Source organism: Carcharhinus amblyrhynchos, chromosome 19, assembly GCF_965287045.1.
Source record: "Carcharhinus amblyrhynchos chromosome 19, sCarAmb.v2.hapA, whole genome shotgun sequence".
NCBI lineage: Eukaryota > Metazoa > Chordata > Chondrichthyes > Carcharhiniformes > Carcharhinidae > Carcharhinus > Carcharhinus amblyrhynchos.
The window spans coordinates 26,837,937-26,865,530 of record NC_137342.1 but is presented as its reverse complement, the minus strand read 5'-3'; the positions used below and the strand labels follow the sequence as shown (position 1 = coordinate 26,865,530).

Below are 27,594 nucleotides of genomic sequence, written 5' to 3'. Positions count from 1 at the left end.
AGCACACAGCGAGAGACTGTGCAGTGTCCAGATTACATAAAAAAGGACACTGTCAATCTTTTGGGAGATTTTGAGTCATGAAAGTAGTGCCTGGGTGAGATTCTAAGTAGACTGTGTTCCTTCAAGCACCCAGCAGCGAACACCATTTTTTTAAGAATCATAGAATCCCTACAGTGCAGAAGGAAGCCATTCAGCCCATTGAGTGTGCACTGACAATTTCAGCCAGTCCCTATCCCCGTCATTCCACATATTTACCCCGCTAATCCTTCTAATCTATGCATCCCAGGACACTAAAGGGCTACTTAGCACGGCCAATCAACCTAACCTGTATATCTTTAGACTGTGCGAGGAGCACCTGGAGGAAACCCATGCAGACTTGGGGAGAATATGCAGACTCCACATAGTCAGTCACCCAAGCCAGGAATCAAACCCAGGTCTATGGAGCTATGAGGCAACAATGCTAACCACTGTGCCACCCCAGCTGGGATATTGGGTGGCAGGAGAAGAGTGCAGCAGACACCTGCTTCCATACAAACTTTAAAATCTATGCGATACAGTTCTGTGGGACAGAGTGAGATTTTGAACATACCATTTTGTTTTCTGCAATGATGCAATGGGCAACAAATTAATTTATACATGATGGGTAGAATTCTCTGGCCCTGCATGCCCCAAGACCGGAAGTTGCCACCTGAGCTTCATGGACCTTTGAACGATCCCACCAAATTTTCTGTCTAGCTCGCTACAACTCACGCAACAGGAAATTTCAGCCAAAGTTCTCTCTCCAGTTCTTCCTGTGTAATCCTAAACCAATCTGGGAATGCTATGATCAACATTTTTGTCATTATTGCCAGTCGCTAGGCATCAATTTGCTTTAGTTATTTTTGTTGGATTTACCTCAAAATAAATGGACACAAAGCCACAGGGCAAGTATGGATGGGCAACAATGACCTAGCCAACAATGCCTATGTCTCATGAATGAATTTTTAAAAATCTTCCGATGCCAACAGTAGTGAATATTGAGGTATCTTCAGAACGCATCAGAAGTCCTGATGTTGCATTAATGCTGTAATTCTCTGAGAAGTTTAATCTTCCCAGGACACTAGAGGAACATCTCTTACACTGATCTCAGGTGTTGGTGACTTGGGTTATATACGTGCTACTTACCGGCGTACTCTGGAAATATGACACTGTTTAATCAGTTACTCCAGAGATTAAGAGTGTAACCTAACTCACCCCCGCTCCCACCCCCCAACACATTACACCCAACATTGCCCAACCACACCCCACCCTCCCCCCACCCCTCACTGACCCAGCCACTAACTAACTCTACCCAACATGATTGACCATCTCCAATCCTCCCGACATAACTGCCGACCCCCACAGGCCTTACCACTGATCTGGCTCCCATACTCTACCCATTCACCTTCTACTCACTCACTAACTCCTCTCCCTGATCATTCGCTGTCAACCCTCCCTTCCCAACCCAAGTCATGCTCACTCATCCCCTTCCCTTCTGTGCTCAATGTCTTCTATAGGTTCCTAGACTCTGCCTTTCCACATCTAAAGTTCTCAGTTTTGTGTTTAAATTGCTTTGTGGCCTCAGTCCTCCTCACCTTTGTGAGCATTTCCAGCCCTACAACTGTGCTCCTCCAACCTTAATCTCTTTGCAACTTATGATATCAATGCTGAAAAGGTTCACAGTGTTAAGGTACCAGATCAGAAAGCCCAAAGTATGCTATGAAGCCCAACTAGACTCCAACAGTTTTCCAATGTTGGCCTTAGTGTGAGGATAAGGTGTTTCCCTCCAGGTGTGATTCTATTGACACACTAGGAAACGTTCATCAAATCAAACTTTATTTAACAATGCAGTTCAACAAGAACAAATGAACTGGCTTAACTTTTACCAATTGAACAATACTTAAACATGACAAGATACAGTTTTTAACTGCTAACCTTTTTCTATTCATTCCAATTCAAGCAGTATTGCTCTTATGGACTTAAGCTCCTCTTCAAAATCAATTAGGAACACACTTGTGTTTGTACTTGGGCTGCTAGTCCAAGAGCCTCCAGAACACCTCTGGAGAGAGAGAGACCGACCTATTTCTCCTGGCAAGTCCCAAACAGCAGCCTCCAGAGAGAGGCCTCTTCCTTCTTTCAGAATCTGGCAGTAACTGCCTCCTTTTCTTTTGAGTACATGACTCTGTCAACTAATCAAAACTCTACTCTGAAATCCCAAGGGAAAAACCAAATGAACAAAAGTGCATTAGCTCAGATTAAAACAACACACCCCTAGGTAAAATTGATCATTAGCCTTCATTCTCAGCATGTGAACTGCCTGTTTTGCAGACAAACCCTTGGAAAACAAGCCGAATTCCAGACATAACCGTCACAAGAAACAGGGTATAAAAATACATTTCTTAAAAACATAGCATCATCACAACGTTCCTCTTGCAAACACCAGTTAACCTGAGATGAAGTCCGCCCACTGGCCTTGAGTTCTCCATGCATTAGATCCTTTGGAACATGCCCACCTCCCATTCAACATCACTGAACAATTCAGCAGCATCTATGTTTCAGACTAATTATTAGACCTGATACCAATAGACAGGCAATAACAAAGAGAATGTAGAATTATAAAGATGGTGACTTCAGGCTTAGGGTTTGTGTGTTATTGTGAGAACAACCCAAATAAATGAATTAGGATTGATAACATCTTCACAGGTGACCTATTTATGACCAATTGTCATGCTGCAAGTGAAACTTCACTTATTGGACATAGAATTTTTAAAAGTACCATCTTGTGGCATGATATTGTCAAGTACAAGAATATCAGAAGTTAAGACAACAAGGAGGAGATCAGATTTAAGGAGTAACTCATCCTGTCCTGTAGAAGCTGCTGTACAACTTCTACCAAACACTTTCATCGCTCTAATAAATAGGACATGGAAGCCAATTAAAAACATAGAAGATAGGAGCAGGGGGAGACCATTTGGCCCTTCGAGCCTGCTCCGCCATTCATCACGATCATGGCTGATCATCCAACTCAATAGCCCATAGAAACGTAGAAGAGCAGGATGAAATGTCAAGTTGCTTCTAACAACAGGCCTCACATGACCTTTAATTGGTTGAGTAGACAATCGCCATTTGTGGATGGGTAGCCTTGTACCAAACACCCCCACCCTCCCAACACCCAACCATCCCAATCCCTCCCTCTAGGAAAGTGACTGAGGGCTGAGATGGAGCCAGGGATCCAGCAGGCTGGCCACTGGCCAGAAATGTTGCCTTCGGGCCCAAAGGTTCAAACTCGGGATGGAAAACTAATCTCAGCTTTGTCTTTGGGCATCGACTTATGAAATGGCTTTAGCTGAGGATAGAAAAGCATTTATCAGCAGTCCCATGATGGTTATGAGATCTTTCCCAAGTTTATTTATTAGTGACAGGAGGAGGCTTACATTAACACTGCAATTAAATCTCCAGTCACCACGCTCTGACATCTGTTCGGGTACACTGAGGGAGAACTTAGCATGGCCAATGCACCCAACCAGCATGCCTTTTTTAATGTCACACGTCTTCCAGTGAGGAAAAGATATTTATTGTAGGGAAGCTCTGCCCATGTTAGTTTTTAAGATGATTTTTTTTAATGAGCAGGTGATATTTTCTTGGCGGCAACCTGACTTAGCAACAGCAACAAAAACATCAATGCAATAGACACAGGAACAAAACCGAAACACAGACAAAAGCGCCAGGATTTTGTTCGCTGCGCTGTAATTAATGATCCGAGCAATAACAACAAACGGCATTATATTCATCGGGCAACTTCACATTTCAGGCCTGAATGGCACCCATCGATTGTGCAGAGTTAGGCACCTCACACAGACCGGCTTGTCACAGGTGTCTGCACAAGTGTGGCAGATGAAATATGAGAAAAATAATTTCACAGAGTCAATCAGGTTCAAAGGTCGGGCACTGCCAGAATTCCATCCCAGAGCTACGAGATGAGGCAGAGCCCCGGCGGGTCACTGGAAAATGCTAACAACGACGAGGGAGTGTCCAGCTCCTTAAGATATTTTCACTTCTGTCATCCTAATGGATTTCTACCTCGGTAATTTATATGAGGAGCCGCTATTAATGGGTAATCCATTGGACGTTAAAATGAGTGGAGACGCAGAGCTAAATAAGACGCTGGCATTTATTTTCAACGGATCGATACTGCACAAAACAAACTGACTATTTAGCAGCAGTCAATTATCTTATCTCAACAAAGTTTATGATTTTGGGACTGTCATAAGTCTCCTGTTCTGGCCATTACCATGCACCATGTCTGTGCAAGGCAATGACTTCACGTTTTAAAATCAAAATGAGAAACACTATACCCTTGCATCGTACATCAGGATAAAACAACTGATTTCTATGGGAGTGAGTTCAAGGTTCCAATGCTCTTTGAATCACTAACAATATTAGTTTTGAAATCAATCCATTATGCTCTGTGCAGCAGATGCTGTGCACTCTTTTCACAGTATTGTATGTCTATTTGAAATTCCATCTGCATTCATATCCACTGATATTAATTGCACAATATATCAGAGGAAGGCTCACGCACTCGCATTCTTAGTAAGCTGCAATTCCCCACAGTGAGTTCTTGGTCTAAAGCCAGTCAGTCCATCACATCAAGGTTTAAATTGGCTGCCAGGCATTTGCTATGTAGGAAGGGAGAACGGGAGCAATAAAAAAAACACAAGCAGACAAGATACTCGAGGTTGCTATGTCTATTGACTAGCCTGAGACAAGAGCACACAACACACCCGAGGATCTTCAAGGTGTTCCCGGGACCCCCCCAAGGATTCTGCAGCGAGTAAGCCTGACTTCCAGGATTTGGTCAGGATTATGGAGAGGAAATTAAGGTGGAAGGGCTAGCAATTTCTGGATGCCTAGTCCAGGCGCAGGCACACTCCTGCCCATATTAACAACATTGGCCCCCTACCCATATTCAGAACCCTTGGAAAATCCTAGGCAGCATTACAGTGTAGAGACCTGTTCAAATGGGATTCTGCCCACTTTTGACCAGTTAGCTCAGTTGGTTAGAGCGTGGTCCTAAAAACACCAAGGTTCCAGCTTCAATCCCTGTACTGGTCAGATGCAGTTACCTGTGCTTATACTTTCCTGGCTCCTGTTATTTCTATAGCTCTTGGGGCTAAAGGAGTCAAGGGATATAGAGGGAAAGCAAGGCCAGGACGTTGCTTTTGATGATTAGCTAGGATCAAAATGAATGGCGGGATATGTTCGAAGGACCGAATGTCCTCCTCCTGTTTCTATGTTTTTCTTTCCCTTGGCCCAACGAACAGGAAAATCTGCCTGAGTGTCTACAGAAAAGCAGCAGAAAAAGTGGAGGGGGTGGGGTAGGTGGGATGGGGTTGGGGATTGGATTTAAATAAATTCAAAGCATCTGAACAAAACAGAAATACCGATCAATTGGTTTCAGATGTACAGAACTGACTGACAGATTGTTTTTGAAAAGAGATCCTACATTTAATAATTAACGGCTCTTGGATCAATCAATACAAGGGCCGTAACAACAAAGTCTTAGTTAATACTGAAAAGTAGGTCATTGCTGCATTGATGGATGACAGACAACTGGTCACAGCTCAACGGCTTTGAATGTTCTCAAAACAAAGTTCAAAGAGACAGGCATTGATTTTCAATCACTATGCATTGTGCACATCAACTGAGAGTCCCGGCTACAACTGCTGGGAAGCCCAAGGCAGAATGGCCCCTGGAGGGTCAGGAGAGACACAGTGTGGAGCAAAAGGAGACCTGCGGCCTTACCCCAAATTCTTCTTTCCAAATATGTCTTTCCTGAAATTCTTCAGCAGCTGTCGCAAGTCTCTGCAAGAGGACACAAAAGGCATCTTGTTAACTTTGAAGTCGGCACATGCATTTCAATCTTTTCCCAGCCACTGGTCTGAGATGTCGTTTGGCAATTTCTAAAAAAAGTGCACTGGAATTATCTCGGTTTCTTTAGCAGTTAAGACAAATTATTTGTTGTAAGGTAAAATCTTTCACAGCAAGTTGCAACACTAGTGGAGGTTTGAAATATTTGGTAGGGTGATTTGGGCCACAATTCTCTGCTTTCGTCCATACTGCCACAGCGAGAATGGAGAATTTGGTGCCCAGCCAAAGCTCCATTCACTACAGCGGGACCAGAGGATCCCAGCTCTGGGTGAAGTTGGAGAATTCTGTCCTTGATGTTGTTTCTGTAGGAAGCAGTAAATGCACATATAACAATAACAGGCATTTGTATGGAATCTTCAATGTCGAAAATAGGAGGTTGTGTGATGCAATGGGTCACGTCCCTGCCTCTGAGCAGAAGCTTCGGGTTTGAATCTCACTTCAGATCACGACGGCCATGGTGAGGGAATTTAGAGCGTAGTCAAACAGATTGAATATCAACCTGTAAATCCTTCCGATACACCCATGGCAAGCAGTTTCCTGTTCAGCTTGATGCCTCATGCATCACAAGACACAGGAAAGCCCAATTGGGACAGGTATCGGGGGGGGTGTGTGTGTGTGTTGGGGGGGGGGGTGGGGGTGCGTGGGGATTACTATGCTTGATTGGGAGGGGTTGAGGATTTTATACTATGCAGGGCTCAGTCTAGGTACTTATAATAGTTACTCTGAAGTTAGAAGTGTTTTCTCCCCCCTTCCTGTTCTATTAGATTACTAATGAGTGTAGAACTGGCAGAATCATTCAAAACGTGCAATTTCAATCTCTGTGCTGGATGATGCCCAGCCTAAGGGGAAGTTGACCATTCTGGACAATATCTACCAAATGTGGTGCCGGAGATGCGGGAAGTTATGGTCCGATATAATTTTGACTAACTCTTCAATGTAGTGCTGAGGCAACCATACATCAGAGGAGGAACCCATCCTTCACACCACTCCCTGAAACAGGGTCCCATTGTTTGGTAAGGTGACAATAAAAAAATCTCATGGTTTTATTTGAAAGGAAACAGCATGGAGGTTGAACCCCCTGATCTGATTATCTAGTCATTCATCTCATTTCAAGCTGCTTGATGTTGCCGTAGCAACTTCATCACCAAATCTGCCAACGTAACAGTATTTGTAGTTCAATAACAATCCATTGACAGTAAAACTCTGAGACAGACTGAAGAAATAACAAATTGCCAGGGCAATGCAAATGATTCCTTCTTTCAGGATGATGTGTGAAAGGGATAAATCTAAAAGAATCATGTAAAAGATCAGAACTGGAAATTGTCAACCTTGCCACTGAGAACTGTATTTAGATTCCCTTTTTCCAGCTCAACTTATCAATTCCGTCAGTCACAATATCTTACCTTAAGCACAGCAATTCCTTTCAACTAAATATTAAAATAATGAAAAGCATATCACCAAAGCAAGAAAACCAGGGAAATTAATAAATTACTATCGTGACAAATCCATCAAAACTAGACAATGTGGGGTGTGCCATGTAACCCGGTCTTCTAACCCATACACCGTGAAATAGAATGATGTGTGCTTTGGGTCGTAAATGCCAGTTTGTTTACAGTCTCAACATTGACAAGAGAAGCTGAAAAAGTTCAAAGAGCACCAAGCAGTTTGTAGAAAGTGTAAAGTCATGCTTTGAACAGTACAGAAGAAAACACTCTCACTTACAAAAATAACCAAAAAAACTTACCTTCCACCAACATATAATATCAATACAGACTATGGGCAGAATTCTCCCAAGCACATGCAGGTGAGTTAAATGGTGGGTGAGGAATTCAGCCAGAGGCCCATAAAAAAGTCATAGAAACAAGCAGGAGTAGGCCATTTGGCCCTTTGAGCCTGCTCCGCCATTTATTATGATCATGTCTGGTCAATGAATTCAATATCCTGATTTCCACCCCTCCCAAATTCCTTGATCCTTTTACCCCTAGAGCTATAACTAATTTCTTCTTGAAATCAGACAATGTTTTGGCCTCAACTACTTTCTGTGGTAATGAACTTCACACATTCACCACCCTCTGGGTGAAGAAATTTCTCCTCACCTCAGATCTAAAAGGTTACCCCTTATCCTCAAACTATGACCCCTAGTTCTGGACTCCCCCACCTTTGGGAACATTCTTTCTGAACCTACCCTGTCCAACTGTTAGAAATTTGTAAGTTTCTATGAGACCCCCCTCACTCTTCTAAACTCGAGTGAATACAATCCCAACCGACTTAGTCTCTCCTCATATAGCAGACCTGCCATCCCAGGTCAGACACCAGCATACATTTACACTAGGATCATTCACTGGTGCCCAACATGGCAGCTGGGGAAACGCGCTGGAGGCTGATGAGAGACACATTTGCATCCCACTAATGGGATGCGGCTGAAGGTCCAATCACCCATGTCCGATTCTCTGCAATTCCGGTGAGAAAACAGATCAAGGCAAAGCATGTCTGGAGCAAGATGGCATGCAAACATCAGGGCTCATCTGAACCATGCCTGAGGCTGCCTCCTGAGTCTGAGGCAGAGGCTGTCAGCAATCTGGGCCCTGGAACACCGCGACAGTGCTTCAGTAGGGAGCATCTATAGGTGCTTGGGGGGGGGCGGGGGGTCCATCTTCCTGGACGTCCACCTGCTGGCCTCAGAGTGCTCCCGAGATCCATCTTCATTTTCAGGAAATCCATCATCTTTCTTCAATGATGTTGGGCGCCTTATCAATATGGTGCTTGGACAGGAAAATGGATGACATGCCATCGGGCCTGTCCAGAAACAGAACATGGCGCAAAACAACCAGTTGCATAATGAGGCCGGGGCCAGCCAATTGGCATGTTTTCCTGCCGGCCTCCAGACAGGGAAGTACTCCACATTCTCCACCCCCGCCTCCCACCCAACCATAGAATCCCTACAGTGCAGAAGGCGGCCATTTGGCCCATCGAGTCTGCACCGACCACAATCCCATCCAGACCCTATTCCTGTAACCCCACACATTTACCCTGCTAATCCCTTTGACACAAGGGTCAATTTAGCATGTCCAATCAACATAACCCAAGACTGGAGCACCAAAGGAAACTCACGCAGACACGGAGAGAACATGCAGACTCCACCCAGACGATGACCAAAGACCAGAATTGAACCCGGGTCCCTGCACCATGAGGCAGCAATGCTAACCACTGTGCCACCATGCCACACCAGTCCCCAGATGGGAGACTTCAGCTCTGTGATTGTAAACGTAGAATTATAAAGTGGGATTTTCCAGCCACGCTCGTCCCAAGTCCGGAAGATTCCACCTGAGGTCAATGGACCCTTCCACGGTCCGGGTCCCTCCTGCTGCAATTCCTGTGGCCGACAGGACAGGAAGGGAAAATTCCACCCATAGTCTAAAAAAAAGCCCTATAAGAAAAACTTCTAAAAGGAAACAGCATATCAGGGAATAATCTCTGTGGTGTAAATTCATCATTACCCCCAACATTAAAAGCCTGGAAGTTTATTCAGGTATCACAAAACATCAATAGATTCTTCCCAGGCTCTTGACATTTTTATAATGCTGCATTATTGTTCTGATATCTCGCTTGACTCAAAATGTCAAGTCTTGCTCAAGAGTTCATTTTCTTACATTAGATTCAAAAGCTGGAACACAATGGTGTGAAGCACGAGGAAAACAGCACTTTGAATCTGACTGTAATGCCTGATTGCCTCAGAAAAGCATTTCAAAGGGAGTCTTAAATGGAATATTATCAGTAATGGATTCCAATTGTGTACACCAAATACTGACTGGGAAATGGGAGGCACTACACCGTGCCTGCAGTTAGCAGCGAATAAATTGGAACGACAGCAATGTAGACAATGTGGCCTCAGTGTGACTGGAGCAACTGGGAATGGATATGTCTCCTGTTATTTTAATCAGGGTTAATGCGCGGGTATGTGAAAACGTGGTGTGTGAATAACAAGACTAGTAAACTACAGGCACAGGTTGACAAATGGAATTATGATATTGCTGAAAGAGACCTGGTTCAAAGAAGGGTAAGCTAAGTGTTAAATATTTCTGGGTACAAGGTGGTGTTCAGAAGAGACAGGAAAGGAAGAAAGGGGGCGGCAGTATTGATTAAAGATTGTCAGTATAATTTTCCAGTGCTGGGATAAACTTCCTGTGAGGGTGGTGGAGCAAGGCTCGATTGGGGTATTTAAAAGGGAATTGGGTTGTTAAAAGTTTATTTATTAGTGTCACAAGTAGGCTTACATTAATACTGCAATGAAGTTACTATGAAAATCCCCCAGTCGCCATACTCCAGTGCCTGAGGGAGAATTTAGCACTGAAAGCAAGGCAGGAGAGTGAGACTAGGTAGAATGCTCCTTCTGAGAGCCATGGCAGACTTGATGGCCTGAATGGCCTCTTTCTGCACTGTAAAGATTCTGTGATAACGAATCTTGATTAAAAACCATGAAGAGATTCTCAAAATGAAAGGCAAATATATAGAATGACTCCTTCACCTTTCAAAATGTCAAGGTCTTCCACAGGATCTGTCAAAATGATTTTCTATAACTTTTATAGTGACTAAAGCCATCAAACATCCAGAAATGGAAAGATGCAAAGGGCAGAATATAATGATTATTAAGCAGGGAATTAACAAATGTGTAAGGATCTTACAGTGATGCCTGCCATTTAATTTCGGTGCTCATTTGCATGTGTACTTATTTCTCTCTTGCTTTGAGTAAGAAGAGAGTAGTTGGTACAAAGGACGAAAGGTTCTTATTGCTCATGCAACTTGGCTCCTGTAACCATGGTGTTATCATCTTCACATCTGCCACGTGTTTGCAATAAAAACTACTTTAAGCACTCACAGCAGTGAAAAGTTCATCGTATTACATTTACATGAAGGTCTTGCTTCTGTGATTGCTTCAGGGGAGAAAGAAAACAGAAATCTACTACAACAACCGTGAATTATTGACACACTTTTCAAACATGCTGCTCGGATCACAGCAAGGACCTTCCATACTCAATATTTACTGTACTGGCAGCGCAGGAAGATTTTAGGCATTGCTTCAGGAGAGGTACAATTATCTTTCAGCTGAAGAGATGGAACCAAAAGACCACTGGCTTAAATTTGATTTGAGAAATGATCTGAGAAATATCTGATGCTCTGTGGCTTAAAGCCAAAACTGCTTTCAATCCACACAAATTGGGTGCAGTAACTGGTCTATAAGTGGCAGAAGTCATCAAATTTGATTAACAGGAAATGACACACTTTGAGAGCTCAGAGAAGAACTGCTATCAAGATAAAGGCAAATCTTTTTGATTTCATTTTTTTGCCAAGTTCCGGTCAAATAAAAATGATCAGAATCAGCTGCAGATAAATGCATTCGATGCATTCAAAGTGGCAAAGCAATTTTGGCAGGAGCACGTTATGTAAGTAAAAGCCTATGCTATCTTCAGAGGATAAAGGTACATGTTTAACAGTGCACCGAATGATGCACGCCATCACTTCCGACACCTTTACGTGATCCGACCAGAGAACACAGAGTAAAGATCAAAAACAGAAAATGCTGGAGAAGCTCAGCAGTCTAACAGCATCTGTGGAGAGAGAGTAGAGCCAACATTGAGTCTGGCTGACCCTTCAGACCTGCAGAGTTTTCCAGCATTCTCCGATTTTGTTTCAGATTCCAGCACCTGCACTATTTTACTTTTATCATAGAATTAAGATGATTGGTCAGAGAAGCAATGACGAGACGAGGACAAACTGCTGTTTGCATTAAGTGGTTCAGGTCTGGAATACATTGCTCGAGTGTGTGGAGGAGGAGGAAGATTCAATCCTGGTTTTCAAAGGGAATTGCACTATTACCTAAAGAGAAAGCAATTTGCAAGGCTATAACAAAATGGCAGGCAGGAGTGTCAATGGGCAAACTATTCTTACAGAGAACTAGCACAGATACAACAGGCCAAATGGCCATGTTTTGGGCTGTAAAACCATTTTATGGTTCAAATCAACTCAAAATATGCTTGATACCAATGCTGTATTCTGGCATGGAGAGCAAATTAAGCAATTAGCACAGCTGCCTCGCAGCGCCAGGGACCCCAGTTCAATTCCAGCCTTGGGTAACCGTGTCTGAATTGGAGGATTTTTAAGGAGATCTTTCTTGGTGCTCAGCAGAAATTTATTCCGATGGTCAAAAAGGACCATAGGAGGAGAGGTAATAAGCCGTGGATAACGAAGGAGGTGAAGGAAAGTGTTAAATTAAAAGCGGAGGCGTTTAGAGTAGCTAAGAGTAGTGGGCAAGAAGAGGATTGGGAGAGGTTTAAATGTCAACAAAGATTGACAAAGAAATTGATAAAGAAGGGTAGGAGAAACTATGAAGCTGGGCTAGCGCTTAATATAAAAAAGGATAGCAAGAGTTTTTATAAGTATATAAAAAGGAAGAGGCTGGCTAGGGTGAATGTTGGACCCTTAGAGGATGAGAAGGGGGATTTAGTGGTAGGAGATGGGGAAACGGCAATGGCTGAGGTCCTGAATAACTTTTTTGTTTCAGTCTTCACGGAGGAGGACGTGAATAATTTGCCGGGTGTTAGCGATGGAAAGGTGGTAGGACTGGAGGGTCTCGATGACATTACTATTACTAGGGAGGTGGTGCTCGACAGACTGGAGGGGCTGATTGTGAACAAGTCCTCAGGACCGGATGGAATGCATCCGAGGGTTCTGAAAGAAATGGCGGAGGTGATAGTGGATGCCTTGGTGGTTATTTTCCAGACGTCGCTGGATTCCGGGGAAGTGCCGGAAGATTGGAAAGCGGCTAATGTTACGCCGTTGTTTAAGAAGGGTGCCAGGCAAAAGGCAGGGAATTATAGGCCAGTTAGTTTAACGTCTGTTGTAGGTAAAATGTTAGAATCCGTCATCAAGGAGGAAATAGCGAGGCATCTTGAGGGAAATTGCTTGATAGAGCAGACGCAGCACGGTTTCGTTAAGGGGAAGTTGTGTCTGACAAATTTACTGGAGTTCTATGAGGATGTGTCTAGGGCGGTGGATAGAGGAGAGCCGGTGGATGTGGTCTTTCTTGATTTTCAGAAGGCGTTTGACAAGGTACCTCACAAGAGGTTATTGCAGAAGGTCAGGGGACATGGAGTTGGGGGTAGGGTGTTAGCGTGGATAGAGGACTGGTTGTCAAATAGGAGGCAGAGAGTGGGGGTCAATGGGTGCTATTCGGATTGGCGGTTGGTGACTAGTGGAGTGCCCCAGGGGTCGGTGCTGGGGCCTCAGCTATTTACCATTTATATAGATGATCCGGAGGAGGGAACCGAGTGTATGGTGTCGAAATTTGCTGATGAGACCAAGATTGGTGGAACGGCAAATTCTGCGGAGGGTGTGGAGAGTCTGCAGAAGGATCTAGATAGGCTGGGTGAATGGGCCAGTAACTGGCAAGTGGAATTTAATGTTGGCAAGTGCGAGGTGGTCCACTTTGGTAGGAAGGATTATTACTTACGTGGAGAAAAACTGCAGCAGGCGACGGTGCAGAGGGACCTCGGGGTCCTTGTGCATGAGTCACAAAAACCCAGCTTGCAGGTGCAGCCAGTGGTCAGGAAGGCGAATGGGATGCTGGCCTTCATAGCGAGGGGGATTGAATATAAAAGTAGGGAGGTCCTGCTGCGACTATATAGGGCATTGGTGAGGCCACAGCTGGAGTACTGTGTGCAGTTTTGGGCGCCGTACTTACGCAAGGATATTTTGGCCTTGGAGGGAGTGCAGAGGAGGTTTACTAGGCTGATGCCGGAGTTGAGGGGGTTGAGCTATGAGGAGAGGCTGAATAAACTAGGCTTGTACTCGTTGGAGTTTAGAAGAATGAGGGGAGATCTCATTGAGACGTATAAGATGATGAATGGGATGGATAGGATAGAGGTGGAGAGACTCTTCCCGCTCAGAAAGGACAGTAGGACTAGGGGGCACAGCCTCAAGATAAAGGGGGGGGGGGGGGGGGGGGGGGCGGTTTAGAACGGAGTTGAGGAAGAACTTCTTCACTCAAAGGGTGGTGAATCTCTGGAATTCTCTGCCCATTGAAGTGGTGGAGGCTACTTCACTAAATATTTTTAAGACGCGGGTTGATGGGTTTTTGATAAGAGAGGGGATTAAGGGTTATGGGGAGAGGGCGGGAATGTGGAACTGAACCACGACAGATCAGCCATGATCTTATTGAATGGCGGGGCAGGCTCGAGGGGCCAGATGGCCTACTCCTGCTCCTACTTCTTATGTTCTTATGTTTCTTCTAGGTGCTCTGGTTTCCTCCTGCAGTCCAAAGAAGTGGAGGTTAGGTGGATTGACCATGCTAAATTGCCCCTTAGTCGCAGGGGAGCCAACTAGAGTAAATACATGGGGTTACTTACAGGAACGGGTCCCGGGTGGGATTATTGTCAGTGTAGACTCGATGGGCCAAATGGCCTCCTCCTGCACTGTAGGCATTCTATGAATGCTTTCCTGCACCACAGGGAGAGCAATCACAAACATCACATGAGAAACTGCAAACGGCATCTTTGTGTTTTATTCAACTCGAACCTAATTTTGGAGTTCATCCTTTGGGGAGAAATTATTAGGTCCAGCTTCAAAATAAGACAGCTGAATGAAGATTAATCCACAGAAAGAGGTACAGATACAGAGAACCTAATTAGTTATATCTGATTTATTTGATGCAACAAATTTGCATTAATTCTCCTGGTTGGGATATATAATCATGTGGTCCTCATCATTTTTTGTTATTCCAATCCTTGGGAAATGTATCAACAGGAGGAGAACGGAGCTCCATCAGAAGACAGCTGGTTTACATCGAGGGAGATTACTGTTGAGATGCTATCAGTACTGATGGAATGAAAGTTTCTGCCCATTTACAACTCAAGTGAATCCTCAATAAACTGAGTTCATTGTTCCAGACTAGTTCCTAGCATTTCTACAGCAGGAAATGTGCTATAATCAGACTTTAATTGGCTATCAAACTTGGCAGTAGCCAGGAGACAGGGAAGATGTAAATTCACAAGTTGGCGCCGTTAATGAGACGGCTGTTCTGATCTTTTATTTAAGATGCACCGCCATGGCTGAATTAAACCAACAGTCTTCAACTAACCCGCACTGCAGCTGACCTCAGAATTCCATGATGTGGAGATGCTGGTGTTGGACTGGGGTAAACACAGTAAGTCATCTCACAACGCCAGTTCCATTCTCCCCATTCACCTGACGAAGGGGCAAACCCCAAAAGCTTGTAAGTTTACTATCAAATAAAGTGGTTGGACTTTAACCTGGTGTTGAGAGACCTCTTACTCAGAATTCCAAGCAGTGCAAAAAGTGTGGAAATGTTCCATTCTCCAGTGAAAACATCACCAACGAAAATAAATAATAGGTGTGTGGCTGGCAGCAGGTTTTAGTGAATGATGTTCTGTGAATGGTGCAAAAGCAGTACTCTGATGGAACATTACCCATTGTTTGGAGCTGGGGGTGAGATAGACCTTCCCTGTCTGATCCATCTCTGCATGTCCAATGTCTCTCGCACTCCTTACATTACCCATGAGGTAGTTGTGGTGAAGAGGAGAATAATTCACCACCTTCTGAAACGTTCCTTCTCAAAGAATCCCTACAGTACAGAAGGCCGCCATTTGGCCCATCAAACCTGCACCAACAACCACCCCACTCTATCCCTGTAACCCCACACATCCATCCTACCAATCCCTCCCAAAATTGAGGCAATTTAGCATGGCCAGTCAACCTAACCCACACATCTTTGGACTGTGGGAGGAAATTGGAGTGTCCGAAGGAAATCCACACAGACACGTGGAGAATGTGCAAACTCCACATAGACAGTGACCCAAGCCAGAAATTGAACCCAGGTCACTGGCACTGTGAGGCAACAGTGCTAACCATTATGCCACCATGTTGCCCTCAAAGCACGTCTGGACAAAGACGCAATGGTTTTTGTCCCGAGTAGCTCCAGATGCAAGATTCTATGCTCCATGGGGTGCTCCTGGAGAGATACTCAGATAAACAACAACTGTTGTTGGAGGATCATCAACTCAGTGAAAGACATGCTTGCTCTGCCTGAAACACAATCCTCTTCCAGTGTAAAGAGCTGTCAATGATCAAGTGTTCCAAACTGGCTCATTCCAAGGTCCAGGGCTACATGCTGAGGTTGACACCAAAGCTTGGTGCAGCCGCTGCAAAGGCATAATTGAGAAAGACTATCATCTAAAGTATTCAAGGTGGTAAAACCCCCGGGGTTGTTTGTTTGACATGTAGCTACTATTGTAAATATTAATAGTCATGGTAAATGTCTATAGTAGGATTCAGGATTAAAAGAAATTGATTTGGTTTGCACTTCATGTAATGACAACTTTGAATGGTCATGTAATGTAATTCTATAAATTTTATGAATTAGGTATATTTCCGGAAAAAACGTTATTGAAATCAAACCAAAGCTTGCTGAGTGTTGCAATTGATATACACCTTTGCATTGGCCCCGGTTGAGCAATATAAATTGGAAGGGCACATTCATATTCCCGGCGTCACATGAGTTAATGCGATGCTTCAATTGTGAATAGCCCACAGCTAGTTTTTATCTAAAGCTCAAGAATGAATTCAAGAATACAAGGCATCAGGGGTTACGACTTGGATAGCCAAGCTAGCACTCTAAGGAGAAAAGAAAAAGGAACGAGACTTCTGTTTTGAAAGCCAGATGCTAGTTTTGGTCACAGTATTGACTGGTATAAATGAATGAATCTATGTCTGGATTTGAAAGTTATCTTTTACCGTTCAACCACACAACACTTTCAAATGCGATATTAAAATACTGATAACAGAAATGTAGTGGATTTCTGTAATGTGATCTAGGTTCTATATTTGCTAATTTTTAATTTGCAAGGGGTAGTTGAACTAAGAATTCAACGGAAGTTGGATGTCGTTCACCATTCGTCACCTTGGACCACTACTCCTCTGTGAAATCTAAGGAGCGAAATCCCTTCATGAGAAAAACATGTGTAAACAACAGGGGAGGCATAGTGCTGGAGGTAATGCATTTATTTATTTGGTTAGCTCCTGGCTCCATTAGGCAACAAGTACACCTTGAAGACAAATATTACATGGGAAATAGTTGCCCTCTAATTTCAAGCCCATCTTAAAATCCAGTTCTATACGAAAAGAAAGTCCATCCAAAATTGCAGGTGGCCTTCTAGGGACCATAGGGTTAGATGAGAGTTTGTCACACTCGTTGGATGGGTTCATGGTGAGTTGATCACATGACTGTGATAATCCCCAATGAGGAATCATTCATTGATCTCTTTATGGGGTTCATTCAGTACGAATTTCCTCAGTGGCAAGGGGTGGCCTGCGCAACTGCAATGCATTACCCTGAGCCTTTTATAAGGCAGGCTTACGACTGGGCCTGCTGAATTGCATATACACCATGGTTTTGGTTTAACTTTGCATTCTGTAATAAACCATGTTCCTTTCTAATTGGACTTCCTGAGTCATTAGTGGTATTTTTTTATCAGGTGGAATAGAAACACATGACACTGAACACGAAAATTTGACTCCATGACACCTGTCCACGATTTGCAATGTTATGAGTTACCTTGTCGAGTGTTTCCGTATCACTAAGGATCAATTAAAATATTTGTTTTTGTTTTAGAAAGATTGTACCACAGCTTGGTATGGCTCCTGCTTTGTCAATGACCATGAACGAAGCCCAGTCCGTCACTCAAACCATCCTCCCATCCATTGATACTGTCTACACTTCCCATTGCCTCAGAAAAGCTGCCAGCATCATCAAGAATGCCACTCACCCTGGACAATCTCTCTTCTACCTCCTTCCATATGGAAAAAGATACAAAAGTCTGAGGACACATATCAACTGACTCAAAAAACAGCTTCTTTCCTGATGCAGTCAGACGTTTGAATGGACCGACCTCGCATTAAGTTGATCTTTCTCTACAACCTAGCTACGACTGTAACACTACATTCCGCACACTCTCCTTTCTTTCTCTATGCATGGCAGGCTTTGTCTGTATAGCACACAAGAAACAATTCTTTTCACTGCATACTAATACATGTGACAATAATAAATCAGATCAAAAAATATTTCAGTTGGCTCAGTTACACAACTTATAAAGCAAAGCCAGTCTGGGTAATCCATATCCTGAGCAGTAATTGGAGCTACCATTAAATTTTACTCATCAAAATTCTTTTACTTTCCCAAATCCATTTTCCTCACAAGCAGCACAGATGCTGCCAGACCTGATGAGGATTTCCAGCATTTTCTGATTTTATTTGTTCTTTCATTCCTTCTTGAGCCTTCACATTGTGGGTATTTTCCAAATCAGTGCTGCCACTAAGGCAGGCCCTGACCCCATCTTCTTCCTGCCACTCAATCTTGGTGACAAACGTGGCCCAATCTTCTTTTCAGGATTCCCGTCAGGCAGTTTAAATCAAGGGGAAAAGATGAAATTGTGCAACGTCAAAGGTTTAAATTTAAAGAATAAATTTCTAATCTTCCCCTACATCTATTGCCCCCCCAACCAATACATGCATGCCCACACATGCCTTTTCCCTCGTTCCTTAGCATTGCTACAGTTGGCTGTGGTGATAGAGGAAGCCAGTTTATTGAAGGCAGATGGGCTGAAAACCCCTAGGTTCTCTCAGGTTGCAAGCAGTGTTACCCGTGAGAACAAACATTAATTCAAGAGGCTCTCTTAGAACCTGGGAAGGTTGTCTAACCTGCCTGGAGAGGGCAGCTCTTGAGACACCCAGGGATCTCACACTTTCAAAATAGTGCCAACCGTTCAGTTTTAACGTTAAACAACTTAAGCAGTTTATTGTTTCCAGCAGTAACTATGTTGTTGAACATTCATTACTTACATCTAAGCAAAATGGAGAAAGACTTAAAAAAACGTAAATAATCCACGGCAGATTGGCTTTTGTACAATTTTTCTTAAACCTTAACTTTGGAGAATTTAACTCAGGCGGCACGGTAGCACAGTGGTTAGCACTGTTGCTTCACAGCTCCAGGGACCTGGGTTCGATTCCCGGCTTGGGTTACTGTCTGTGTGGAGATTGCGCATTCTCCTTGTGTTTGTGTGGGTTTCCTCCGGGTGCTCCGGTTTCCTCCCACAGTCCAAAGATGTGCGGGTTAGGTTGATTGGCCATGCTAAAATTACCCCTTACAGTCCTGAGATGCATAAATTAGAGGGATTAGCAGGTAAATGTGTGGGGGTAGGGCCTGGGTCAGATTGTGATTGGTGCAGACTCGATGGGCCAAATGGCCTCTTTCTGTACTGTAGGGTTTCTATGAATAAGATTCTATTAACTGTTCCAAGTAAACATTCAAAGCTCGTCAAGTTCAATTTGTTGCGGACTGCACATTCACCTTAGACAGTTATTGATTTTTAAGCAGATTGCTTGTTCTGTACAGTGTTTGTGCTATCTTTACAAGATCAGCAGTTGAATGCTACAAATTACTTTTAGCCGATTTCGAACAATCTCTGAGCAGGGTTTCTGCTCTGAAGTTACTGAGAGAGGCTGGTCATTCCTTCAGTGTCACGAGGCTGATTGGCAATTCTGGGAGAATCCCAGTCAATCCTGGAGAGTTGCAACCCCAGGAGTTAGCGGAGTCCAGTCATGAGAAAAGAGGTTAAAGCAAAAGCAAGTGACTGTGATAAACCGAAAACATTAACTCTGGGCAGGATTTTCCAGCCGCGCTCGCTCGACCACCGGAAAGCTATTTTCAAATATGACCCCATTTTAATACTTGAAAATTAATATCACCGAACCATAGAATCGTACAGTGTGGGAGGAGGCCTTTGCATGGTCCTCCCTCACCCACTACAATTCCCGTGATGGGCAGATCAGAAAAATTCCACCTTCTTTGGCTCTCTGCAGATGCAGTCGTATCTGTTCAGTATTTCTTCTTATAGGAAAGATGTCTGATGCCACGACTTTGTATTTGTACTATATTGAACTATATTGTTGATTGCTGCCACACTCAGAACAAAACCATCTCAGTCTCTTTTAAAAAATTACGTTCCTAGTCATTGAGCAGATTTCCAAATGCCCCCAGTATCTGAAATGCAAATTAATAATGGATTGGAAGTCAAGCCTTTGCGCATTGTTGATTGGTAAAACTCCATAAACACAGTAATGTGAATACAGTTCAGCCCAAACTATTTTCCGTGACCCCATTTTAACACTTGAAAATTAACATCACAGAACCATAGAATCGTACAGTGCAGGAGGCAGCCATTTGGCCCATTGGATATACACCGACCACAAACCTACCCAGACTCTGTCCTATAATCCCATGTATTTACCCTAGCTGGTCCCCCTGGCACTAAGGGGCAATTTAGCAAGGCCAATCAACCTAACTTGCACATCTTTGGACTGTGGGAGGAAATCGAACCTGGAGGAAATCCAAGGAGACAAAGAGAGAACGTGCAAACTCCACACAGCCACCCGGAATTGAACCCGGGTCCCTGATGTTGTGAGGCAGTAATGCTAACCATTGTGCCACCCATATCATCCCGATGCCAGCAGAAACAGAAATGCATGAGGGAGCTTAGTACTATGTACATTACCCTTAAGGTTGTGTATTATAGATCAAATTATATTATAGAACATATAATACAAGTATGAAAATCCTTCTTTTAAAGTAATTTGTAAAAATATTATATGTATTCATGTAGGTTTCAGGCAAGGTCTCCATATTTGCCTGGGTACAGCCAAGCCAGTGAAGTTCCTCTCCCATCCCAACTCTCCATGCTATAATCAACTGCTCACCCCTTCATCCCTCCCTGTCCTCCCGACATACATAGAGTAATAAACTCCATTCCCCCACAAGGAGTAATCTGCCTCTCCACCCTGCTTCCCCACAGCATTCCCCCCCCCCCCACCCACAAACAACATCCACAAAATAATTGGCTCCCTCTCTCTACTCACAAATGACAAGTTTCAAAGGGAACATCAATTTATATTGCATGAGAAAAGGTTTGCTGCTAGTTTGGCAAGTGGGCTCTGATTGGTAGAGGTTTTGCCATACAGAATGATCATAAGCAGGGAAAGGAAATGCTATTCTGTGATGAGACATCACTTACTAAACAATCCCAACTGTGCTAAGCATTACACTAACAACCAATTTAAGATGATCAATTGGACTCATAATATGGTACAGCTACACGTTAGAAACTACATATATTCATTCACGGAATCATAGAATCCTACAGTGCAGAAGAAAGCCATATGGACCATCGAGTCTGCATTAACCACAATCCTACCTGCCCTATCCCCACGCATTTACCCTAGCCAGTCTCCTGACACTAAGGGGCAATTCAACATGTCAATCCACCTAATCTGCACATTTTTGGAGTCCTGACCTTTGCAAACAGAAAGAATATGCCCAGGCATTGCACTTTTCCATTGAAAGAAAACTTTGGGAGCAACTATTCTCTGGTACACCTTGGAAATGTTTCAGAGTCAACTTGCCCAATTTGAATTTTTAAATTAAACTTGGAGAATTGTTCCTTAGTGTCTTCTCCTTGGCGACGCCTCTATGAATCAGAATCCTGAGACAGCACTGCGGCACAGCAGTTAGCACTGCTGCCTCACTGGGTTCGATTCCTGGCTTGTGTCACTGTCTGTGCAGAGTCTGCACCCTCTCCCCATATCTGTGTGGGTTTCATTCAGGTGCTCTGTTTACCTCCCAGAATCTGAAAGACATGCTGGTTAAATGCATTGGCCATGCTGAATTATCCCTCAATGTACCCAAACAGGCGCTGCAGTGTGACAACAAGGGGATTTTCACAGTAACTTCATTGCAGCTTACTTGTGGCACTAATAAATAGACTTGCCGACCAATCTACACTCGTCTCATGCAGTATAAATTGTTGCTCCCTATGAAATTTGGCATTCTTGCACCTGTTCTGGTGAATGAAAGATGAAAAGCTTTGACTGACTGTCTCCCTTTAAGCAATACTCAGGTTATGTTTAACATCTAAACACTTCACAGCAAATTTCATACAGCAGCCATGCCTGGAAGTTAATTAACAATTCGATCCATCATTCAACTGGCTGGCAGGTTGAGGTTTTATATAAAATACAAGTATACCAGCCAATTATCAACTCATGATCACACAACAAAGGCTGTTCGTGCATGTTATCACCCCACTTGAAAAGAAAGCTGAACAAACCTATAATTAAGCAATAGTGATTGGAAATATATCTTTAACTTGAGACTCAACATAAAAAGAATTGTTTCAGCATGAAACAAAGCCAAGTTAAAAAGCTTGAGGGGTTGCAGTGGCATTGTGGTAATGTCACTGGACTGGTAATGCAATGGGCTCTTATGCTGTCACCCTGGGGACATGGGTTCAAAACCCATCAAGGCAGCTGGGGAAATTTAAATTCATTGAATAAATCTGGAATTAAAAAGCTAGTCTAACCCAAAACCATCATTGAATGTCATTTAAAAAAAATGCTTTGACAGTAATGTGGGTGAACAACCCTCAAATTGCCTGGCAAGCCACTTATAGCCAAATGCCAACAAGTCTAAAAATAACAATGAAGCCAGACAGACCACTCCACATCAACCTGGTCACCAGAAATAAAGGCAGCAAACCCAGCCCTGGTGACCCTGAAAAATTCTCGTTGCTAACATCTTGGGCTGGTGCTAAATAGGGAGAGCTATCTCACAGCCGAACCAAGCAACAGCCCAAAATAATCATACTTACAGAATCATACCTTGCAATATCCTAGACACCACTGTCACCATGTGTGGTATGTTCTGTCCCACTGAAAAGACAGACCCACCAGAGTTGAGAGCACAATGGTTGGTATACAGCTGAGAAGGAGTTGCCCTGGGATTCCCCAACATTGACTCAAGGTGTCAGACCACACAAGGGAAAGGAAACCTCCCACTGGCTAACATTTTGTATCCTCCCTCAGCTGGTGAATCTGTACTCTTCCCATGTTGACCACCATTTGGAGGAAACAAGGAGGTACGCAGAATGTACTCTGGCTAGGGGCTTCCATGCCCATAACCAAGAGTAAGTCAGTAGCATCTTTATACTGACTGAGCCTTACATAGCTGCGAGACTGAATCTGCGCCAGGTGGCACGGGTACCAATAAGAAGGGAAAAACCTCATTTGGCCTTGTCCTCACCTGATCTACCTGTCACAGATGCATTTGTCTATGACAGTATAGATAGGTATGACCACCGCACAATCCTTGTGATGACCAAGTCCCATCCTCACACTGAAGAGGCCAGCCATCACATTGCGTGGCATCACAACACGCTAAACGGGATAGATTTCAAACAGATTTAGCAACTCAAAACTGGGCATCTATAAGACACGATGGGGTCATCAGCAGCAGTGGATTTGTAAATAACCACAAACTGCAACCTCGTGACCAGCCATATCTACCACTCTATCACTACCATCAAGCCGGGGATCAACTCTGGTTCTACGAAGTGTGTACGAGGGCATGCCAGGAGCAGCACAAGCTCTATCTAAAAATTAGATGCCAATTGGGGAAGCTGCAACACAGGATTGTCTGCAACAAACAGTTATTGTAACTGCTAGAACATTCTTATTCTCCCAGACATCATTTATTCTTTCGCCGCCTTCTGTCGGAAAAAAGATACAAAAGTCTGAGGTCACGTACCAATCTACTCAAGAACAGCTTCTTCCCTGCTGCCAGACTTTTGAATGGACCTACCTTGCATGAAGTTGATCTTTCTCTACACTGTAGCTATGACTGTAACACTACATTCTGCACCCTCTCCTTTCCTTCTCTATGAATGGCATGCTTTGAATAGCATGCAAGAAACAATACTTTTCACTGTATGCTAATACGTGTGGTAATAATACATCAAATCAAATAAATCTTATTTTTAACTCTCACTCTCATAGCCCAGTATATTTTAATTGGTTTAATGGCTGGGGACTTAAATTACTTCACAATTAGACAGCTCTACAGACCTCAGCCATCCTTCAAGAGTATTTACAACTATTCTAAAAATGTGCAACTCTCACAATGCCCATTAAGACCCTTGCTAAAGTAAAAATGGGGTCTGTTGAAACTTAGCATGGAGTTCAAATGATCCCACTGAGTTTGAATGTGATTCATGCCCCTATCTTCTTTCCTCTGCCAACAAAAATGGGAATCTGTTGGATAGAGAGTGGGACTTCTGGATCCGGGGTCCATTCGTCATTTTTGGAACATGTGGAGTCTCCATATTTCTGTGAAAACCAAAAGCTTCATTCTCAGCACAGGAGCTTTCTGCATATTTAAACTCACATCAGGATATATAACCCTTTCAGGAGCACATTAGAATGAGCTGTACATTGTTCATTATCTTTCACTTTGAGGGAATAGACAGGTTCATCTGAAATTAGCTCTGAACAATCATGAAACATCAATCATTTGATTTTTTTAAGGATTATTCAGCAATATTTTAATTTTATTTATTAAAAACAGAACATCAGATTCTCTTCTAACCCCACTGAAAATATTAAATTGGATTAAGCACGTGTCACACACTACGTGTCTCTCATCTAATTTTTAGCTTAATAAGACAAAATAAGATTTAAATTATTTTTGGTTGACTGATTAAACTCTATCAGAAATTGTAATCAAATCAACATTTAGATAGCGGCCACATTCATTCTTATTAAGACGCTATAATTTAATGTCAGTGACATCACATTACAGTGTAAACTGCTTAAGTGCCAAGACATCTGCTTTGTCCGATATACACAATAATCAAAGCAGCAAAATTCAGGCAAGTGAATGCTCCCTCGACATTCACCAAAATGAGTGATTTTCACAGAACAAAATTCATCAAAATAGCATTAATTACTAATCAATAAAAATGCTCAAGAATTAATTTGATTTGATTTATTGTCACATGTATTTACTATACTGTGAAAAATATTGTTTCTTGCGCTATACAGCCAAATCATACCTTTCACACAGTACATAGGGGAGAAGGAAAGGAGAGTGCCGAATATAATGTTACAGTCATAGCTAGGGTGTAGAGAAAGATCATTTTCGAATGAGGTAAATCCATTCAAAATCTGATGCCAGCACGGAAGAAGCTGTTCTTGAGTTGGCTGGTACATGACTTTAATAATCGACTATATGGCATTGCTACCACGTCATGCCAGGAACCAGGGTTCAATTCCAGCCTTGGGTGACTGTCCATGTGGATTGTGCACGTTCTCCCCATGCCTGCGTGAATTTCCTCCCACAGTCTAAAGATGTGCGGGTTGGGTGGACTGGTCATGGTAAAATTGCCCCTTAGTGTCCCATGATGTATAGATTAAGATGGATAGCCTTGATCAATGTGTAGGTTTACAAGGATAGGGTGGGGAGGAGAGCCTGGGTAAGATACTTTATCAGAGAGTTGGTGCAGACTCAATGGGCCAAATGGCCTCCTTCTGCACTGTAGGGATTCTATGATTTTATCTGCAGTAAAGCCAAAAATACCAATTTCAAAAACAATAGCTGCTTATCATCTCAAATGAGTATTACACAAATAGCCTTTCCACATTTGCTTAATAGTGTCAAAGTTCATTGTTTATGCATTATGTAAAAAGCAAGTCTATATGAAGGAAAAGTAACGGTAATTTATTTAAATTCGAATGCACATATTTTTATTTTATCTTGGTCTTACAGCAATAGGTGTTTAATCTGTGTTGCTACAAACATTCTGTAATCAAATAAATTAATCAACACTTTCTCGCCCCCACAGAGAAGCACCAGTTCTTTCAATAATTCAGAGGTACAAAGGGATTCTTACACATTGTACACCTCCAGCTTTCCTTATCGGATTTCCCCCATGTGCCACTGATACATTTCAACAATCGGGTTTTCTATTGGACAATTCAAAAGTGAGTTGGTTAAATATATCTTCATTCAACATGAGAAATGGTGCACTTTCCCTCATGAGACACCATCTTATGAAGCAGTAATGTGCTACTGTCTCACAATAACATCCGCTGCTTATTATTATTTGTCAGTTTCCTAAATGAGGGCAAAACTGCATATATTTGTGTTCCTGACATAATATTAACAGGCTTCAATAGAAAATGATGCAAAGGGCCAGAATGAACACGTTCAGTCTCATAATTCCCACATTAACAGCCAGGAGTCAGGCAAACTCAATTATTTTTATTTCTTCTTTCGTCTTAGATTTTCCTACATTTTAGTCCTCCTCTTCTGCCATTGTTTGCCATCACTGAGCCTGATTGAAACGTTTCGTTCTTTTATACAATGAAATCATAATTCACTCATTGTGAAGAAATTAGAAACAGCTCTTAGGGCTAACGGGATCAAGAGATTAAGGGATATGGGAGGAAGGAGGATCAGAATATTGAATTCGATGATCAGCAATGATCAAGATGAATGGCAGAGAAGGCACGAAGGGCCAAATGGCCTACTCCTCCTTCTAGTTTCTATTAAACTAGCAGGGCATGAAATTCTGGCTGCAAAATCATCAACCACTCCCATTGTCAGAATAGTAAATCCCAGAAAACCATGCCCAGGATAAACTTGAGATTTAGCACCAGTTACTATGGATTAGTCAAACTTGAGTAAGCTTATCACATGACTGCACCAACTAGAATAGAGTTAGGCCATACAAGAATGCAAAATCACGGACTGCTGGGCACGCCACTATCTGACATCAAGATCTCCCTGCGGAAGGACATCTGGGGATGTTGAGTTGGTGTTCCTGCATCATGACACCACAGCCAAGCTCTAGCCAACGGACCACAGCTTGATTAGGAACCTGAAAACCCACAAGCGACAGCAGTGGATGGCTCAGGTTATCGGGGCCTTCAATAAGAAGTACAATTCAAATGCACAAGAGGCCATGTTCCTGATGAAGGTGGCATAGAAGATGGTGGCAGGATACAATTGCCAACTGCTTTTACTATGCCAGGTTCTTTTAGGTTACGACCATGCAAGACATCAGACGAGGATACCAACCAGTTTGACACTGGAAACACTTCTCACTCAGCTGAGAGGCTGGCATGAAGATTCCTACAGAGGCAACGATGGGAACTTAGAGGTGGAAAATGCTGCCAACTGCATGGCAGAACTGACATATGCAGCAATTGTAGATGTTTTTCAACTGAGGAGGCTGGTTACCTTGAAGAGTTCCATGAATGCCCACTCACTCACCCCTGTTTCCCATTGACCACATGATGGACTTGATTGTGCATGTCCAAAGACAGCATGCTAAACAGAAAAAAAGAGTTTTTTTTCTCCCCAGGAACAACCTGTCAACATTTTTCAATGCAAAGCTCCAGCCTTTTACAAGGTCAGGACCACTAAAATGTGCAAACAAACTGAATAAGGAATTTTTCACACATTTATTGCTTTGCTGTGTTTTCATTTGAAATCTATTTTTTCTGGCATAGACAGCGAGTGTGGACATTTCATCAAATCCCAACCATGCAGAATGTGGTCATTTGGCACCAGTGTATTTACCCCAGGTCCTCTCCCCCCGCTTTATCCCCATAACACTATAATTTACAATGGCTAATCCCCCTAACCTACACATCTTAGGACACCAAGGGGCAATTTAGCATGGCCAA

General features: G+C 43.1%; 1 protein-coding gene across 7 annotated transcripts in view; it reads right to left on the bottom strand.

The window, feature by feature from the left end:
* LOC145355386 (voltage-dependent calcium channel subunit alpha-2/delta-1-like) overlaps window positions 1–27,594 on the bottom strand; it is a 627,920-nt gene that overhangs the window by 436,869 nt on the left and 163,457 nt on the right. For all 7 annotated transcript variants that reach the window (XM_080207404.1, XM_080207405.1, XM_080207407.1 and 4 more), the window contains exon 4: window positions 5,824–5,883. In XM_080207404.1, coding sequence (XP_080063530.1) covers window positions 5,824–5,883 — 60 coding nt within the window. The remainder of the gene's footprint in view (window positions 1–5,823; window positions 5,884–27,594) is intronic.